General features: G+C 40.6%; 2 gene segments (V, D, J or C); both read right to left on the bottom strand.

Moving 5' to 3' along the window:
• Positions 1-9989: 9989 nt before the first annotated feature.
• On the bottom strand, positions 9990-16568 carry LOC148137818 (Ig heavy chain C region, membrane-bound form-like). The segment is given in 5 exon segments: positions 9990-10273; positions 10414-10541; positions 13417-13746; positions 14206-14516; positions 16372-16568. Coding segments are annotated over 5 exon segments (858 nt in total).
• Positions 16480-19512, bottom strand: LOC148137817 (Ig heavy chain C region-like). The segment is given in 4 exon segments: positions 16480-16501; positions 16557-16680; positions 18756-19056; positions 19177-19512. Coding segments are annotated over 4 exon segments (531 nt in total).
• Between the last annotated feature and the right edge of the window lie 600 nt (positions 19513-20112).

Here is a 20112-nt window from a genome sequence, read left to right as displayed (position 1 = left end):
CAGCGTATCCCAACTACATACTGGAACAACCTCCTATCCATGACCGTGGTCATTTCTGGAACTGGAAATCCAAGCAAATGAGTAGAAGAGGCCATGGGAGGCGGAGTGTACACAATGTTGCCAGGGCCAGGTTGGCAGGTTCTGTTGTGGCCATTAATGATTCATTTAATATCCCTCCAGTTGGCACATGGACCTTCACCGAGCGGGAGTATTGTGAACATAGCTTTTTCAGTATTATCAAGCTAAAATTGAAGAGCAGCCATGCGAGAAAAAGTATTCACGTTCAGTGCTGTACACTTGAGACGTTTCTGTGTGTGTTTGTGCGAAAGGATTTATAATGTTGTTAAAACTCAATTCGTTTCATACAATGGTGATTTATTGTTTATTCATTTGTGGGATTTGGGCGTCGCTGGCTGGCCAGCACTGATAGCCCATCCCTATTTGCCCTCGAGAAGGTAGTGGTGAGCTGCCTTCTTGAATTGCTGCAGTCCACGTACTGTGGGTTGACCCACAATGCCAGTAGGGAGGGAAATTCAGGGTTTTGACCCAACGACTGTGAAGGAATGGCGATATATTTCCAAGTCAGGATGGTGCGTGGCTTGGAGGGGACTTGCAGGTGGTGGTGTTCCCAAGTAATTGCTCCTCTTGTCTTTCTAGATGGAAGTGGTTGTGTGTTTGGAAGATGCTGTCTTGGAATCTTTGGTTAATTTCTGCAGTGCACCTTGTAGATAGTAATAACTGCTGCCACTGAGTGCTGGTGGTGGAGGACTGAATGTTTATGGGTGTGGTGCCAAACATGCGGGTAGCTTTGTGTCAAGCTTGTTCAGGATTGTCAGAGCTGCACCCATCTAGTTAAGATATTGAGGGTTTAGTTAAGAGAACGAAGGAAGCATATGTAAGATATAGACAGAATAGATCGAGTTAATCCTTAAAAGACTATAAAGGCAGTAGGAGTATAATTAAGAGGGAAATTAGGAGGGAAAAATGGGGACATGAGATAGCTTTCGTAGGTAGAATTAAGGAGAATCCAAAATGTATTTGCAAATACATTAAGGACAGAAGGGTAACTAGGGCTCCTCAAAGATCGACGAGGCAGCCTTTGTGTGGAGCCGCAGAAAATGGAGGAGATGTCAAACGAATATTTTTCATCAGTATTTACTATGGAAAATGATATGGAAGATATAGAATGTAGGGAAATAGCTGGTGACACCTTGCAAAATGTCCATATTACAGAGGAGGAAGTGCTGGATGTCTTGAAACCGATAACGGTGGAGGGAATCCTGAGGGACAGGATGTGCATGTATTTCAAAAGGCAAGGATTTTTTAGGAATAGTCAACCTGACTTGGTGCGTGGAAAATCATGTCTCACAAAACTTGATTGAGTTTTTTGACGAAATAACAAGGAGGATCGATGAGGACAGAGCGGTACACATGATCTATATGGACTTCAGTAAGACATTCGACAAGGTTCCCCAGAAGAGACTGGTCAGCTAGGTTAGATCTTAAATACAGGGTGAACTCACCATTTTGATACAGAACTGGCTCAAAGGTAGAAGACAGAGCGTGGTGGTGAAGGGTTGTTTTTCAGACTGGAGGACTGTGACCAGTGGAGTGCCACAAGGATCGGTGCTGGGACCCAGACTTTTTGTCAGTTATATAAATGATTTGGAAGCGAGCATATTGGGTACAGTAAGTAAGTTTGCAGATGACACCAAAATTGGAGGTGCAGTGGACAGCGAAGAAGGTTACCTCAGATTACAACAGGAACTTGTCCAGTTGGGCCAATGGATTGAGAAGTGGCAGATGGAGTTTAATTCTGATAAATGTGAGGTGCTGCATTTTGGGAAAACGAATCTTATAAGAAGTTAGACACTTAATGGTAAGGTCCTCGGGAGTGTTGCTGAAAAAAGAGACCTTGGAGTGCAGGTTCTTTGCTTCTTGAAAGTGGAGTTGCAGGTAGACTGGATAGTGAAGAAGGCGTTTGGTATGCGTTCTTTTATTGGTCAGAGTACTGAGCTGCCAGAGGAAGTGGTAGAGGCTTATACAATTGCAACAGTTAAAAGTAATTTGAATGGGTATATGAATAGGAGGGTTTGGAGGGATATGAGCGGTGTGCTGGCAGGTGGGACTAGATTGGGTTGGGATATTTGGCCGTTATGGACGGGTTGGACCGAAGGTCTGTTTCCATGCTGTATATCTCTGTGACTCTATGACACTAAGTCGGGAGTCTTCCACCACACTCTCGAGTTGTGCCTTGTAGATGGTGAATAGACTTTGGAGTGTCAAGAAGTGAGTTACTCACCACAGTGTCCGTAGGCTCTGACCTGCTCTTGTAGCCAGTGTGTTTATGTGGTAAGTCCAGTTGAGTTTCCGGTCAATGCTAACGCCAAGGATGTTGAAAGGTGGGGATTCAGTGATTGTAGTCCCGTTGAATGTCATGGGGTTGCGGCTTGATTGTCTCTTATTGGTGATGGTCATTGCCTGGTAATTGTGCGTTGCGTATGTTACTTGCACGTGTCAGCAGAAGCCTGGAAATTGGACAGCTCTTGTTGCGTTTGAGCAAGGACTGTTTCAGTATTCGAGGAGTTGCGAATTTAGACAAAAGCTTACAGAGGAAATACAGAACAGAAACAGACCAGTTGGTGCAATCAGTTCATGCCAGTGCTGATGTTCCACTCAAGATATTTCACACTTTCCCTCATCTAAACTGGATATTATATTTCCCTATTCCACTCCCTTCAATATGCTTGCCTAGTTTACTTGAAATATATTAAAGTATGCACTTCAACCATTCTGTGTGATCACATATTCCCTGTTCTCATCATTCTTTCAGTGATTTCGTGGATTTCGTGGAAACTCATAAAGTCATCGAGATGTACAGCGTGGAAATAGTCCCTTGTGTCTAACTCATCCATGCCGACCAGATATCCCAACCCAGTCTTGTCCCACCTGCCAGCACACGGCCCATATCCCTCCAAACCGTTCCTATTCATATACCTATGAAAATGCCTTTTAAATGTTGCAATTGTACTAGCCACCACCACTTCCACTGGTAGCACATTCCATACACATACCACCCTCTGAGTGAAAATGTTTTTTTTTTAGATTAGATTAGATTACAGTGTGGAAACAGGCCTTCGGCCCAACAAGTCCACACCGACCCACCGAAGCGCAACCCACCCATACCCCTACATTTACCCCTTTACCTAACACTACGGGCAATTTAGCATGGCCAATTCACCTGACCTGCACATCTTTGTGACTGTGGGAGGAAACCGGAGCACCCGGAGGAAACCCACCCAGACACGGGGAGAACGTGCAAACTCCACACAGAGAGTCGCCTGAGGCGGGAATTGAACCCGGGTCTCTGGCGCTGTGAGGCAGCAGTGCTAACCACTGTGCCACCGTGCCGCCCATGTTATCTCCTCGGTCTCTTTTATATCTTTCCCCTCTCACCCTAAATCTCTACCCTCTCGTTCTGGACTCCCCCATCCCAGGGGAAAGACGTTGTCTATTTATCCTATCCAAGCCCCTCATGATTTTATAAACCTCTATAAGGTCACCCCTCAGCCTCCGATGCTCCAGGGAAAATAACCCTAGCCGTTTCAATCTCTCCCGCTGGCTCAATTCCTCCAATCCTGGCAATATCCTTGTAAATCTTTTCTGAACACTTTCAAGTTTCACAACATCTTTTCCGATTGGAAGGAGACCAGAATTGCACGCAATATTCCAAAAGTGGCCGAACCAATGTCCTGTACAACAGCGACATGACCTCCCCACTCCTGTCATCAATACTCTAAACAATAAAGGAAAGCATACCAAACGCCTTCTTCACTATCTGCCTGCGACTCCACTTTCAAAGAGCTATGAACCTTCACTTCAAGGTATTTTTGTTCAGCAACACTCCCTCGGACCTTACCATTAACTGTTTCAGTCCTGCTAAGATTCACATTCCCGAAATGCAGCACCTCACATTAATCTAATTTAAATTCCATGTGTCACCTCTCAGTCCACTGGCCCTTGTGTAAAAGATCCCGTTGTAATCTGAAGTAACCTTCGTTGTCCACTGCACCTCCAATTTTGGTGTCATCAGTAATCGTACTAACTATACTTCTTATTCTCACATCCAAATCATTTATATAAATGCTGGAAGGTAGTGGACCCAGCACCAATTCTTGTGAAACCCCAGCACCGATCCTTGTGATCCAGTGGGAAAAAGAACACTCCACCACCACCCTCTGTCATCTACCTTTGAGCCAGTTCTACATCAAAATGGTGAGTTCTCCCAGTATTCCATGAGATCTAACCTTACTCACCAGTCTCCCATGGGGAACCTTGTTGTACGCCTTACTGAAGTCCATATAGATAATGTCTACCAATCTGCCCTCATCAATCCTCTTAGTTACTTCTTCAAAAAAACTCAATCAAGTTTTTGAGACATGATTTCCCACGCATAAAACTATGTTTACTATCCCTAATAAGTCCTTGCTTTTCCAATTACATGTACATCCTGTCCACCACTGACATCAAACTTTCTGGTCTTTCGCTCCCTGGTTTGTCCTTATCACCTTTCTTTATCAGTAGCACCACGTTAGCCAACCTCCAGTCTTCGGGCACCTCGTCTGTGACTATCGATGATACAGATATCTCAGTAAGAGGCCCAACAATCACTCCCTAGCTTCCCACGGAGTTTTAGGGTACACCTGATCAGGTCCTGAGGATTTATAACTTTTATGCGTTTCAAGGCATCCAGCACTTCGCCCTCTGTAATATGGACATTTTTCAGGATGTCACCACGTATTTCCTTACATTCCATACCTTCCATACACTTTTCTATAGTTAATACTGATGCAAACTACTTGTTCAGTTATCTGCCCCACCTTCTGCGTTTCCACACAAAGGCTGCCTTGCTGATCTTTGAGGCGCCCTATTCTCTCCCTAGTTACCCTGTTGTTCTTAATGTACTTGTCAAAACCCTTTGGATTCTCCTTAACTCAGTTTGCCAAAGCCATCTCCTGTCCCTTCTTTTACCCTCCTGATTTCTCACTTAAGTACACTCCAACTACCTTTATATTCTTCGAAGTATTCACTCGATCGATCCTGTCTATACCTGACATATGCTTCCTTCTTTTTATTGACAGTCTCTACTTCTTCTCTATCCCATGGAGGAAATGTTTTCGCTGCCCCTGCTCTTATTAAAACCTTTCATAATTTTTGACCCCTCCGCCTGTTTTTCTTTTCAAGAAAGAAGTGAACAGCACAACAACTCCTCCAGAAAAATACACACTTAAAAATTTGTGTTTCACTCTTTTAAATCTCACTTCATCCTCTCCAGTGCTTATGTGTCCATTCTATAACGTGGCAGCAGGAACTGCAGGCAATACTTTTAATTATAGTCGAAACCAGTTTTAATAGGGATTTAGCAAGATATCCCTACTTTCAAATCTCTCCATTTATACATAAAGCTTCGAGTTTTGTTTGCGCTTTGATGGTCTTCCTTTTCCTTTGGCAATTTTTTTTAGTGACTGATGTAATTGTATGAGATCCCTTTATCTGTCTCTCCCACTTAGACGTGCAAATTCGAATTAGTGACCTGCTACACTATTGTTATCAAGATACATCACGTTACATTAATCTGTATCGAACTTCGTTTGCCAATTATTTCACCACACTAAATTTATTTATGACCTCCTGAAACTTCTTGCCGTCCTCAGATCTGACTGGCTTACCACATTCCCTAACTCTTTGATGTCATTGAATTGCTAAATATTTTTATTTTGTAATAATTAGAGACTGCATTTAATTTGCAGTTATACTTTATTGTGCTTTGGGGATTTTTTTTGGTTAAGTACTTAGAGACATGCAGTAATTTACATGATAACTGTAACAACTAAATGTAAAATGACGGGTTGATGAAAGTTATTACACGTAAAGAAATAATTTAGAGGTTCTATTAACTGCAAGCTCTAGAAATTGAAAAGGCACCCATCCTCGATTTTGAACCAACTGATATTAAAACAATGACATCATTCATGTGAAATGCAGCATGATTTATGAAGGACTCCCTCCCGGTTTCTACATCTTCACGGCCACATTCAGTAATATAATAAGATGCCTAATAGGCTGCTTGCTTTCCCTGGAGCATCTGAGGGCGAGGGGTATGACATCTGGAGCGGTGTAGATATAGTGGATAGGCAGGATTTTTTTTTTCCCTGGGTTGTGGGAGTCCAGAACTAGAGGGTGTAAGTTTAGGGTGAGAGAGGAAAAAATGAAAGGGCCCTAATGGGCAACTTTTTAATGCAGAGGATGTTGCATGTATGGAATGAGCTGCCAGAGGAAGTGGTGAAGGTTGGTACAACTTTCATATATTATATATCGTATTATATCACTTTTCTCCCTCCTGATTGCTCTTTTTAAAAAATGTCCCTACAACTCTTATATTCTTCAAGAAATTCACTTGATCTCATTTGTCTATGTCTAATATACAACTCATTTTTATTCTTAACCAGAACATTAGCATCTTTATTTCTCCATTGTTTCCTCGTTTTTCCAGCCTTACCTTCACTCGAACAGGAACGAAATGCCGCTGAAGTTTCGTTATCTCACTTATGAAAGCCTCGCACTTGTCGGCTCTCCCTTTACCTGCAAACAGTTTACTCTAATTAACTCTTGGTAGTTTTTGTTTCATGCTATCAAAGTTTCCCCTAATCCCATGAGAAACGTTAACTTTTATGCAAGGCCTTTCCTTTCCATAAGTATTTTCGAACTAATTGAATTATAGTCACTGGCCCTAAACTGATCCGCTACACACACTTCAATCACTTGCCCTGCCTGATATCACAAGACAAGGTGATTCTTTATTTTCTCTGTGGTGGTTGCATCTACATATTAACTAAGAACCTTTTGTTGAGCTCATGTAAAACATTCTTCACCATCCAAGTCCTTAACATTATGGCTGTCCCAATTTATGTTTGGAAGATTTAAATTTACTATTATTACAACTCCATTATTCTTACATATAAATGAGATATCTTTATATATTTGTTCTTCAATTTCACTCTGACTACTGGGGGAGTCTATTACAATCGCATCGCCTTCTTATTTCTGACTTCCATTTACTTAACTTTACTGGACCATCCCTCATAAATATCCTCTCTTAGTTCAGCAGTACTATCTCACGACAGGAAAATAACCTGACGGGAAGCGCCTTCTCGATCATCCGACTTCTGCATCACCTTTTGTTGGTGTGAATTGCCCTTACAGGACTCTGTGCATAAATTAATCTAGTTATCCTTAATAACTGTAAATAGAAACCATAATAGGTGACTTGGTGATGGGAAATATAAAGGTACATTGTGCATAAGGCAAATTCTGGATATAGCACATAATAGAAGAAAAACTCACTCCATTCTCGCTGCTCAGGTCTTGTCTGGGCTGCTGCACCTTCAGAGTATTTTCTATTTGATTTTTGATGAAATCAAATTCATCTCATTCGCTGTTTTGTAGTAGTCAAACATTTGTTACCAAAGTTTGCTTTTTCAGGATGTAAGTTGCCTTTTCATGTACATCCTAGGAATTCAATGTTTCGATTATTTGTTGTTCCAACCTCTGCCTCAGTCCAATAGGCACAATTCAAGAAGAAAAATGAATAACAACTTAAGGTCAAATATTACGATGTTGGAAGAACAATATAGAACTTTAAATTTTACAGATGTTGCAGGGATGGACATCAAATGGAAAGTAGCAGAAGTTCCAGTATGGACCTCCTTGTGTCAGATATATCTCAGTCTCGTGAAGGTGTGACGTGCTTCTTTATTTTGTGATGAACTCAGAAGAACATATAATAGTAAAAGTGTAAATCCAAAGGTGAGCAGAAGGAAAGGATCATCGGTGTTTGTGTGCTCAAATCAGGGAATGTACCATGACATGTCGACAGAAGAACAAATAAATACCAACTTCATAAATAGTGCTGCCGACAACAAGTACAAAGGAATTCTGTTAAACTGAAATAAAACAGGCCGTTGTCTCACCTGGAATATTGCATCCAGTTTCAGGTGCTACATTTTTGAAAAACAATGCAAAGTCATGAGAGAGGGTGCATGACTGATTCACAGTAGTGTTCCAGGGATGATACATCTCATCGAATTTGAGGAATTAGAACTGTTCTCTGCTGAACAGGAATTTTAAATTTTAAATCCCTGATACATTTTGGTAGATTCGCTTAGAGAGAAACTGTTCCCGCTGAAGAAGAATTCAGAGCATTCAGGCACTTTCTAAATATAATTGGCAAACGAAACATCACAAAACAAGATAAAGTGAAATTTACTTGAATGCAGCGAATGCTTTAGATGATTTCTGCTCCTGTAAAATGTGCAGCGGACTCAGGATTAATTATGACATTCAAGGTGCATTCCCTTTTTGCCTGGCGTGATGCTTTGAAACAGCAGTTGTGATTGATCTGTGGATAAGCACATCGACCTGGACCCAATATGCCGACCACTGCAGCGTACAGCTGGAACTGACAACTGGAAGCGGCAGATTCATACTACAATAAATGACGGAGAAAACATCACAGAAGCGCTTCACAGGAGGCTCCCAATCACTGAGCATATCACCTGGACAGGGGACGAAACATCTGCAACACAAATTCTCAGCTCGGCGAACAGAACCACAACATATGCGACTAATGTTCTAACCGTTGAGGGAGAGCCTCTGTGTGTGCCGAATTTCTTCAAATGAGCAGTTCATTTCAAATTTGAGAAGGCATACGTGTGTAAATGTCTGTATTTAAGTTGATCATTTGTCCCTTGCAGAGGTATAAATTTCATGTTTAACGATGAAATGATAAATTAAAATACATGGGAAAGCTTTGTTGTGTGAATTTCTTATCAGGCCTCGAGTAGTTACAGGTCGTTGGGTGTTCTAGATATCAGATTTGGCGGAGGCAAATCTAAATTGATGGATTATTTGAAAAATCTACTATTGTTTTCATAAGGGATTCCTACTACATATATAGCTTCCCGAACGAATACACTATGACCAGTAGAGACGTCTTCAGAGTCTCGAGACCAGATCGGATCCAGACTCTGCAAACAGTTGCAATGATTGGTGCTGGAATCGGACTGTACATCTGATTTCTGCCTTGTCTGATCGAAATCGAGCTGTGATTTATAATTTTTGAGGGCTTCTGTTCAGTGATATTCCTGTATAAAACATATCACAGCCTCACTTAATATGATTTGAGAAGTGTGGTGTGTCAAATAGATCCTAGAATTTATGCTCCATGAGTCATATGTGTGAGAAAAACTCCACTTGAGAGAATCTACCCTTGGTTTGTTCATCTTTTGTACCTGCATATGTGACTGAACGTTGACATTTTTGGCTGATGAACGTTTAGTTGGACATTTGGGGTGTCGAGTTGTGCATTACTAACCCAGGCTGTCCTGACATTGGGAGTACTTTTAGTTTTAGTTTTTAAACAGATTCAACTTTCTAATTCCATTGCCTGCCTCTTATACGTTTCTGTGGAGCAGTGTTCCTGATGTCTATTATCACACGACCCGTGGGTGTGACGATTTGTGCTTAAGAGGAAATGGTGTCACATCATTCTGCCTCTGGAGAATTCTATAAGGCAGACAGTGTGAAAGATGCATTTATATTAGTGGTCCCCTTGGTGGCGCAGCATTAACCTTATGACTGGATGAAACACAACTGGACAGATCAAGTGAAAAGTGTTTGCGGGGAAGGGAGTGGGACGTGTAAACTTGGGAAACTTTATTTTTACTTATTGGACTTGAAGAAAGAATCAAGCAAACTCAAAGTTAGTGCATTTCATTCAAGATTTATTAATCATTTCAGAAGCATTTTTATCGAAAAGCTTATGTTAAAGTTAATAGAAGTGAATATATTGACTGGATGCGACATTGAGACGAGATTGCATGCACTATGCACCGTGAATTTTATGTAAATCTGTAACAATCGCCAGAAAGAGAATACAAGGGCTCAACGTATAAGGGAGGCAAGCATTCTGAATAAGGAACAATAAAAAAAAAACAAGTTGAATTGGGAAGTTATAAATTATTCCAACTATAATAATCTCAAAGATATCAAAGTGAAAGCGAAAGGTCATCAATATTTATTACAGTTACACACTGACAAACTTAAGTGAACTCACTGTTCGAGTCAGCAACAGGACAGATTGTAGATTGGGAATTCAGAAGCTTTGATAAACAGATAAGGAAAATCTACGGTGTCCACAACTCATTCACGTAACCTGGAAAAGAGAGATAAAGTCATGATGCAGATGTTTATGATCAGATGCATTCAGGTTCTCAATTGTATTCAGTGGCACACTTTGATATTTCACAAGACATCTTTGGCTCCTTGCTGTGTGAAATATTTGATTACTCTCACCTTCACCAGAGTGATGGCAGCACTGTAGAAAATACTCAGGAAGAACAGAGTGATGAATGTGGAAGCAGTTGTCCAGATGTTGCCATTATCATCCTCATAGTCTTCAATCCAAGTGTGATCTATTGAATCTATGAATATAAAGCCGAGAGAACGTATTCAGATTGTTTATTGATCCTGACTGATCTATCTGCACCTAAGTATTGTAATTAGAGACCGTTACATCTTCTTTAGGCAGTCAGGTGTTTCTCAGGTTTGACTCTCTATCTGCATGTATTAATGCATTACTGACTCTCAGCAAGAAATTATTAATACTAGCTGCACATTTTTCCTTACTCTCCGTGCCAGAAAACTTCGAATTACTTTGCCTTTTAATCTATTATTGAAGAATATTATCATTTGAGGATTATTTGCTGAGAACAAATATTTTAATTTTATCGTTATACTTTCAATATGGGCTGTGACCGCAGTTTAGTTCAAAAATTTGTCCATCACTGTATAAAGGTTCAAATATTGTTCTCATCTTCATGATATATTGGTGACCAATTGCTTGGCAAATCATGAATAAAAATTTCATCCACAGTAAAAACATTGCTTCATATTTTTGTTTGTCGGATCTGCATATTTAGGAATAAGTTTTTGTACATGTCTCTCTTAATTTATTTTTTTCTACTGCTTCATGTTTTCCTTGTGTTTGTGGATGTGGTAATGCGTGTCTCTTACTTTGCACTTGCCCATTTTGGAGTGTGTGCATGAATAAACATACTCATATTCTTTACTGCTGATGTGCTCACGTGTATTTTGTATGTAAATCTTGTTCCATTCACAATGTGTAAGCATCATCATGCTAAAATTACACTTCGTTGACGCCTATGTTTATCATGTAATGTCCTTGTGCGTGTCTAGTTTTCGTTAGTGCCATCCTACCAATAGACAGCAGGATCTGTCTATTTCAGATCCTGCCTACATTAGATTATTTTCATGTTTGTGCTCAATAAATGTGAGCAAGCAACGTCATGTTTGGTGGATGTTAATCTTTGCGTGATGATCTCTGTTTGTATGGCAATCTATCCTAAACCCATTGCCTGATGTGCTTGTTTGTGTTATTATGTGTGGATGTTTGCTGACGCTTGTGCCATTCTCCTTGTTTAATAAATGCCCCATTACTTGCGCGTCTGCATGTGAGACTCTGAATTTATGTGTGTGTGAGACATGTATAAGTGCTGATCAAAGTGGTTTAAAAATAAATTAAGCTGCCTCTGCAATCATATGTTTGTGACTTTGAAAACTAAAAAAATAATAATATTAATGTCTAACCCTGTGCTCATATGTGCCTGTGTGAGTTTACATGTGGGAGGACATTTTTTAGATGTTGTATCTTTGTGCGTATGAATGTATGTCGGTCAGCATTATGCTGCATGAATAGAAATGCAGTCATGTCCATTTGTGTATTAATTTGCGTCTATTCTTTGTCGTAATTATGTGTGGATATCCTTGTTCACTTGTGCACGTGCTATTCTTTCTGTGTATGTGCGTTTTTGTGGGAGCTTAGATGAGTGTTCAAGTACCATTTGCATGTGTGGCTCTGTGTATGTAAGAGTGTGTGACAGTTCATCTGTGTGCATGTTTGTGTGTGTGCATAAGCATGTGTCTTTAGGTGAGAGCCTGTGTATGTGTTTTTAGGTGTGTATTTGTGAGCATTTCTCTGCAACTGTTTCAGCTCTTATACTAGACAGTAATTTGTATTATTGTTCCAGTTTTTATGGATTGTCAACATTTATATCTGACCCAGATGTTGTCAGGAACATTTCTGATCGTCGTGGAGAGATCGATGCTGAAGGACAAAGAACAATACAGCGCAGAACAGGCCCTTCGGCCCTCGATATGAGCAACTCCTCTGTTGCAGCGAAAGAATTTCTGTCTCTGAGACAAGAGACCTGAGCTCAAATCCCCACTACTCCAGATATGCAGAATTGCATTTCTGAACATGCTTATTACAAAATATCTACAAATGTTCTGTACGTGAAGCAAAATTATGTCAGATGTTCGAAGACCAGAATTTATCCCATGTGCTCCAGAAAATGGAGACAAAACTATGGAGTACAAACTGGGATGAAGTAAATACCAGTTTTGGATTAAGGGGAGTCAATGTTAACAAACGATTAATAGGGTCAATTGAATTAGGCAGATAAAAAGGTATTATTTTACATGGAAACATGGAATCTTCGGACAGTAAACAACTAGCTGACTGTACTGTCAGCAACTGGGTTACATTACAGAGGACTTCTATCTTGAAAACTCTGCAGAGTGAGTAAGAGTACAGACCATTAATAATTCCCCTCTCCCCCTACCTCTGCTCAACAACAATAACCTTCCTTTCGGGTCTCTTTGGTGTGGAAATAAAGATGCATTCTGTCAACCACTGCACTGGTACAAGATCCCTCCTTCCACAAAATGAAGGGTTATATTCAACTGACTCTGCACTGTTTGCGATTGGCATTTTCCAATCAAAACTAATGCCAAATGTCTCTTAAGATTGCGGTTGCAATTGTTGCATTGTGGCAGTTTAAAGCCGACATGAATTTTGTGAGAATGTGCAATCGGGGAATCAGGAAAACAAAGTTCAAAGTTCGTAGTATTTACTTAAGAGAAATTGGGCATTTTCAGATTTCGTTTAAATGGAATTTAAGATGGTTAAGGTACTTTGCAGAATCTGGCATTGAGTGAGCTTTACTTTGCCTCTGATCCTAAGTTTACTTGAGCAGGGGACATTAACTGCACAAGACACGAATCCTCGACCTGTTAATAATCCAACTTAACTTTACAGGTGGAATATAAGTAAAAATGGGAAACACAATTAATTAAACGGTTGTATATTTAAATCACAATTTGGGGAAAAAGCTTTATTACTTTTGTTGAATTATTAAAAGCAACTTTGAGTTATTTATTGACATGAATTAATAGTGTCCATCAGTGCAAGTGAAATGTTCACAAAACTCGGTTTACCGCTGGATTTATCGACTGTTCTGTTGATGATCTTCAGTGGAATAGCTTCATGTCCCACCACACAGGAGTATGAAGCACCGCTAGCCCACTCCTCCGCTGTAATGGATAACAGGCTGTACATGAAGAAGGAGGTGTTCTCGCTCTCCGCCATCACCTCGTTGTTCTTGTAGTTATTGGGATTCACAAGCTTGTCATTGTTTGTCCATTTGATGAAGATCTCTCGGGGGTAGAAGCCTCTCACTAAACAGGTGAGGGAGAGAAACCTCTGAGCGGAAACGTCTTCTGTGGGTGGCAGTAGGATAGATACTGATGGCCCCAGTAGCTTTTCTCCTGCAGAATATTTGAAACAAATATAAATCAACTATAAAAATCCAGAATCAACATTGCAATTTCACTACATATTAAAATATGCCAGTTTTGTTTTTAAATTTGGGCTTTATACACTCTCATTTTCTAAACCAGCAGAATAATATCCATTCTGTTCATTAAGAGTAAAGAGTTTTATTCGAAAGTGGACTCCATGTTTCTAACCCACAACTAAGACATCCTGTGCATTTGTCATTGCTGATGTTAAAAACACAAACCAGGTTTCTTCCTATTTTATTTGACTTATAATCATAAAAGATCAACCTTTGGTCCATTCTGTTCTCAATCAGATATTTAGCTATCCTGCCATCAGACACATCTTTCATGGTGCAAAGATTATTTGGAGCCAATCTAAGCATGCCATGTATGTAACTGGATCTAGATTACACATGGAATACTTTGTTCTTTTATCTCACCGCTCACCATTTCCCTTGCGGATGGAGTCTCTCAGAGGAGTCAGTAGATACGGATGGTTCACCACGCATTCAAAACTAAAGTGACTCAGCAAGGTTTGAGTAGAAATGCTCAATTTGCTGATCACGCTGTCGGGATCTTCTCCAGGCTGGTTAGCAATCTCTGATTTCAGAGTCTTCTTTTCTTGTATCCAGGTGACATTGACTCCAGAAGGAAGATTGGTCACAACACAGGTTAATGTCACCGTCGCCTCCAGTAAGACCTGTTCTACTGGCGGTGGTAGAATTTTAACTGTGTAATCGTGGCACTCATTAACTCCTCTGAAACAAAAATCAAATCAATGAAAAATGCCTCTTTCGAATCAAAACACCGAGCCTTCAGGCTACTCCCACATGAAGTGAAGAAACCACTTTGAAATGGCAGCTTCCAACTATTGCTGAAATGATGGTTCCTGTTGTTTATATATTTTGATTTGTGAAAACATTTGTTATTATCTATAACATGCCCCGTGTAATCATTCATAAAGAACACTGGCTTTGCAACAAGTGAAACCTGTGAAAACGTAAAATCAAAGATACCATGGCGTAACACATGGAATTACCTTCCTTCCAGAGTTCTTCTCTCACTTACGTCCATCCATTCATACTTGTGACAAGAGTAATCTGAATTTAACGACTTCATTTCTATGTTCATAAAACTTACTTGCAAATGCTGCTGGGCATTCTGAATGCCAAATTACATCCCGAATTTTGGGCAAACTGTAATCAATCATAATTATTGTCTTTGTTCTCATGTATTTGCACAGGATATAAGTTGTTACGGGGCAGTGATCAGTAACAGAAATTCTAATCAATATGTTTAACGTTATTGAAAATAATTAACATTATTGGTGTGAGATCATTCTCTAAAACATACCATGAGATATTATTACTCCTGTCAAATTTGGAGTAGATCTAAAAACAAAACAGTGAATTCCTTAGTAGAACAAAGACTAAAAAAATACGAGTGTCTTAAATTATTCTACCAACTTGATGGAAATTTGCGCGAGTATTATTCAGACTTCCACTGCTCACTGCATGAACATTTCCATCCTCACCTGGGCTCAATCAGTCTGACTCAAATTCCTAGATCGTTCATCCCTACTGTAGCCTTACCACTAGAATGTATTCTCCTGCCACATCCACTAATTGCAGAGAGTATCTTAAAGAGGCTCAATTAGGTCATGTTTATCCAGATCAATCAAATGTGAGACCAATTTGGTCTTCGGCCTGGTCCCATGAATGAAGTTGAAGAGCTCAGTACCAGATAAAATCTATGACGTACAATGCACAAGGACAACAGGTCATTCCTGAACTGGAAATGAAGCACTGAACATATTTTGATCTATTTTGAAAAAAGGGTCGCTGCACATTTTACCATGTCATTTTGAGACCACAAGATAGTAAGATAAAGGTGCAGAATGAGGCAGTTCGGCCAATCGAGTCTGCCCTGCCATTCGATCAAGGCTGGTATGTTCTTCTACCCCATTCTCCAGCCTTCTCCATGTACTAACCGATCTATCGCCACGTTAAATACAGTCACTGACTTGGCCTCCAAAACCCTCTGCAGCAATGAATTCCACACATGCACCACCCTCTGGCTGAAGAAATTCTTCCCCATCTCAATGCCAAATGGTGCACCCTTTGACTCCGAGGATAGGCACTCATGTCCTACTCTAGCCTACGGCCAAAACATTTACTCCACGTTCATCCAATCTCGGCCTCTCAGCATGTTCTATGTTTCAAAGAAATACCTCTCTGACCCTGCACCCCGGCCCCCACAAGACAGGCACCCCTCCCACACCCCAACCTCTTTATCCTTAAGCAAGTCACCAGGTATGGATTCGGCACTCTGCCTCTCCAAAAATGTGGTCAGCAAACAAACTACTTTAAAAAAAGACTATTAATCCAGCTCACTGTCTATATGTCTTCAACATAAAGGGAAACATGCTTTTCTGATTTGACATAATGTTGAATTATGAGCAATGCCAATGTAACACTCAAACTGAAATACATGACACATTTGTGAATGGGATGCTATACACCTGAGTGCTGTTCACTAAATTTGATCAATGTGTGTATCTGATTCACATCGGAGTTCAAAATGATTTCTAGTTCTCTCGTATGTATGTCTTACCCTGGGGTGTGGTGATGTTTTGACTTTGAGTGTTCTCTCCATGAGTGACCTGGCAGGTATGGACTGCGCTGTTGAACCATTCACCATAAGGGACTGTCAGCCGACTCATCACCGAAAAGTTCCCATCCGCCTCACACACAGGAGACGTGAAGACAACAGAATCCACGGATTGGACATTTTTCAACAATGTCACGGAGATTTCCTTCGGATGGAAATCAGTGATTGAACAGATGATGGTTGCAAACTTGCTGCTTGCGATTTCTTCACTGGGACTCACGGTGAGAAGAAGAGTTGGCGGGAGAAATGGACCTTTATGAAAAACATTGCATAAATTATCTGACAAGTTTGATAAAAAATACATTCAGTTCTATTATAACAAAGTTTTTTATGGCTAATAGATACTAACCTTATTATTACAAGTATCATAATTATGCAGAGTGTTATAGAAGCTGAGATCAACACTGTACAATTAGCAGGACGATGTGATAATGACAATGTAATGCTAAAATTACAGGACACATCAAGGAAGTCAAGAAGACACAGAAATGATAGGCCAGTTAAATCAGAGGGTGAGATAGTAATGTTGGATGGCATTCATTTCAATGATAGGAGCATGATAAACAAGGCCGGTGAGTTAACGGCATAAAGGAGGAAGTGTTGATATAATGGAGACATGTTGAGAGAGGGGGAGGAGTGGCAGTTCAATATTCCAAATATAATGCCTTCAAGCGAGGCAGGAAATGATGTAGAAGCGGGGTAAAGATTGTTGATGTTCGCCAGTGTGAGGGAATATGTGGGTATCGAAAACATGGAGAAGTGTTGTGATGTTTTGTTCAGGATTTAGGATAGATGATGTGATGTGCTGTCTTGCTGGATGAAAAATAGTTATATTTCCAGGGCAGATAAAATGTATGCCAGGGAAAGGATGAAATAGCGGGTCGCTGGTAATAATTTATAATTCCTGGCCACAGGGTATATGGCAAAACTGCCAATGTGGTATTGTTATGCAGGACGGATGAAGGGAAAAACAATGAAACCACAGGCTCGGCTCAAGCTAGACTCAGTAGTAGGGAACACATTGTAACTATGGAGAGGGGAATTAACCTTCATCTGGAAGAGTAATCAACAATTCTCAGCACGAATTTATTGAGAGGAAGTCATGTCTGAGCAATTCGATGGTAGTTTTCGCAGGAATAATTCGATGTCCAGATGATAGTCAAGATCAGAGCCAGGTGAGATCAAGTCAATTTGACGAATTGAATCCTGAGGTAGCTGAGTGGCGGAGTGCAGAGAGTAATGGCCGTAGGATGTTTGTGTGGCTGCAAGGTAATGTCTAGTGGTGTTCTGCAGGATTCAGTGTTGATTTATTGATGTCTCTATTATGTAAAACTGATTTAGAATATACTGCAGGAGATTTGGCTAGTAAGTTCACACATGAAGTGAAAATTGCCGTGTTGTCAGGTTCTGAACATGATAGCTTTAGATTGCAGTAAGATACAGAAGGGTTGGCCACTTGTGCTGAGAAATGGCAAATTGAAATCATTCTGGAAAAGTCAAAGGTGATGCACTTGGTCAGAAGAAACTAAGAGGTATTATGTTTTGAATGGTGGAACCCTGAAAAGGATTTCATGCCCATCGATCCCTTATAGCAATGTGGCAGGGGGATAAAAAGGCTAAGAATGTGTGAAGAGTATTTGCTTTTATGAGCCAAGACATTTACATTAGGTGTTGGGAGATGATACTGGAAATTAATGAAATACTGGTTAAGCCAGACATGAAGCATCGTGCGTAGTATAGGACTGCATGTTATGGAAGGAATGTGATTAGACAGAAGGCAGCATTGTTGAGATATTCCAGGATTTTTCGTGGGCTTGAAGTTTTTAATTATGAAATGTGATTCACCAAACTGGGGTTTTTCTTGGAGCAGAGAAGATTGAGAGAGAAGATGATTGTGATGTGTGGAATTATGGTAGACATACACAGAGTAAACAGAACAAAACATTTTCCCTTAATGGATGGAGAAATGTCTCAAGGGCATAGGGTTAAGGTCAGGACAGGAGGATATCGGGGAAAACAAAATCACACAGAGGGTGTGAATCTGTAGCTCAGTGCCAGTAAGTCATGTCGAGGCTGAGCCCCGCATAATATGTGAGAAATATTTAGATGCATATAAGAAATGCCAAGTCACACAAAGCAATGTGTCAATTGCGAACACATTGAACTGGAATAGTTAGGGAACTGTTAATGATTGGCTTGGACTGAATGGGCCGAATGACCTTTTCCTGTGCTGTATATCTCTATGGCTATGTCAAATGTATTGTAACTAATGCCCTATTCATGTTAACCACGGATGTACTGTTCACCTCAGTTTCCACAAGACTTACATGGCATTCCAGTGCTCTGCTTTGACCCGCTGTGTTGAACCTCACAGAAGATTTTGCTGCAATCCGCTTCTGACTCAGGCAGGGTTAACTGGCTGCTCAGGGTGTAAGTTCCCTTCTTGTTTCTCACGGATGGATAAGTCTTCAGTGCAGTCGTGATTGGCTGCCCACCTTTCTTCCACGTCACCTTGGTACCGTCAGGGGAATAGTCCATGGCCAAATAACCAAAGATCACAGAACCGTTCGGCGTTGTGTTGCTGACAGGAGGAGACAAGTCCATAAAGTGTGGGGGTAGATACAGTCTCTAGGATAGAATGATCAATTGAGCAAGTTACTTTCTGTTAATTCGACCTTATTGGTTACGTAAATGTTTCCTCAGCTGTAATTGTATGCCAGTGTGTTCCTGCTAAAATCTTCAGCATACCTTAAGTTTATTTTTGTTTCCAATCAGTCGGTGATCATGATCTATTGGTTCCCTCGTCAGAAACATGCCCTTGAACTTGACCATTACGATATAACTCAGAAATAAGAACACCCTGATCCCACGAAAAGTAACTGTTAGAAAATCTCACCAACTAACACTTTCATTGGATTGCAGGTGACGACCATAGTCGTTTCACAAAATCCAAACCAAGAAAACGTGGAAGTTGGAATTGGAAATAAAAACCGAAGTTGCTGGAGAAACCCAACAACTGGCAGCATCAGTGGAGAGAAAGCAGAGTGAACGTTTCGAGTCCAGTATCCCTTCCTCGCTTATCAATGTCAGTCAGAATCTCCTCTCTGTGAAGAAGGCAGTTGCAGGGCACTGGGACTGAGAGAATGTCTGTCACAGCTGATATCATGCCAATTATCTGGAAGCTCAATAATCGACTTGACAATTATCTGAATTCTGGAGGCCTCTGAAACATAGAGGACCATTAAGGTTCAGAGACTTAGGAGTGTGACAGCTAGCTGAACTGAGCATTTATGTGAATATGATTCGAGAAATGAACAAGTACTCTTTTACTTCAATAACTATTAAACTTACAAGCAGTTCATGGTAAAACTCTAATCTCTCAGACTAACCACCGCTCTGACTCTCTCTCTCAACATAAATTTCCACTAATATTGACAACCCCTACACTGTTACACGCTCATTCACCATCGGAACACATGACCCTCATCGCAAGAAATAACACACATTCAAGGTAATCCATATTCCGGACGACAATGTCATCTCGATTCCTTTCACTCAATTCCACTCCTGCTACACTGCACCTGGTCCTTGGTGAATCTAGTCCTGACATCAGACTTTTCACAACCCCTGACAGGATGCCACTCCCCCAGATATGACCTCAGACCTTCACCACTGACCTCTCAT

This window comes from Chiloscyllium plagiosum, unplaced genomic scaffold (assembly GCF_037043375.1).
Source record: "Chiloscyllium plagiosum isolate Xiang-an unplaced genomic scaffold, Cpla_swu_hap1 HiC_scaffold_42, whole genome shotgun sequence".
Classification (NCBI taxonomy): Eukaryota; Metazoa; Chordata; class Chondrichthyes; order Orectolobiformes; family Hemiscylliidae; genus Chiloscyllium; species Chiloscyllium plagiosum.
Note: the sequence above shows the minus strand (reverse complement) of the source record. Positions and strands in the feature narration are given on the sequence as shown.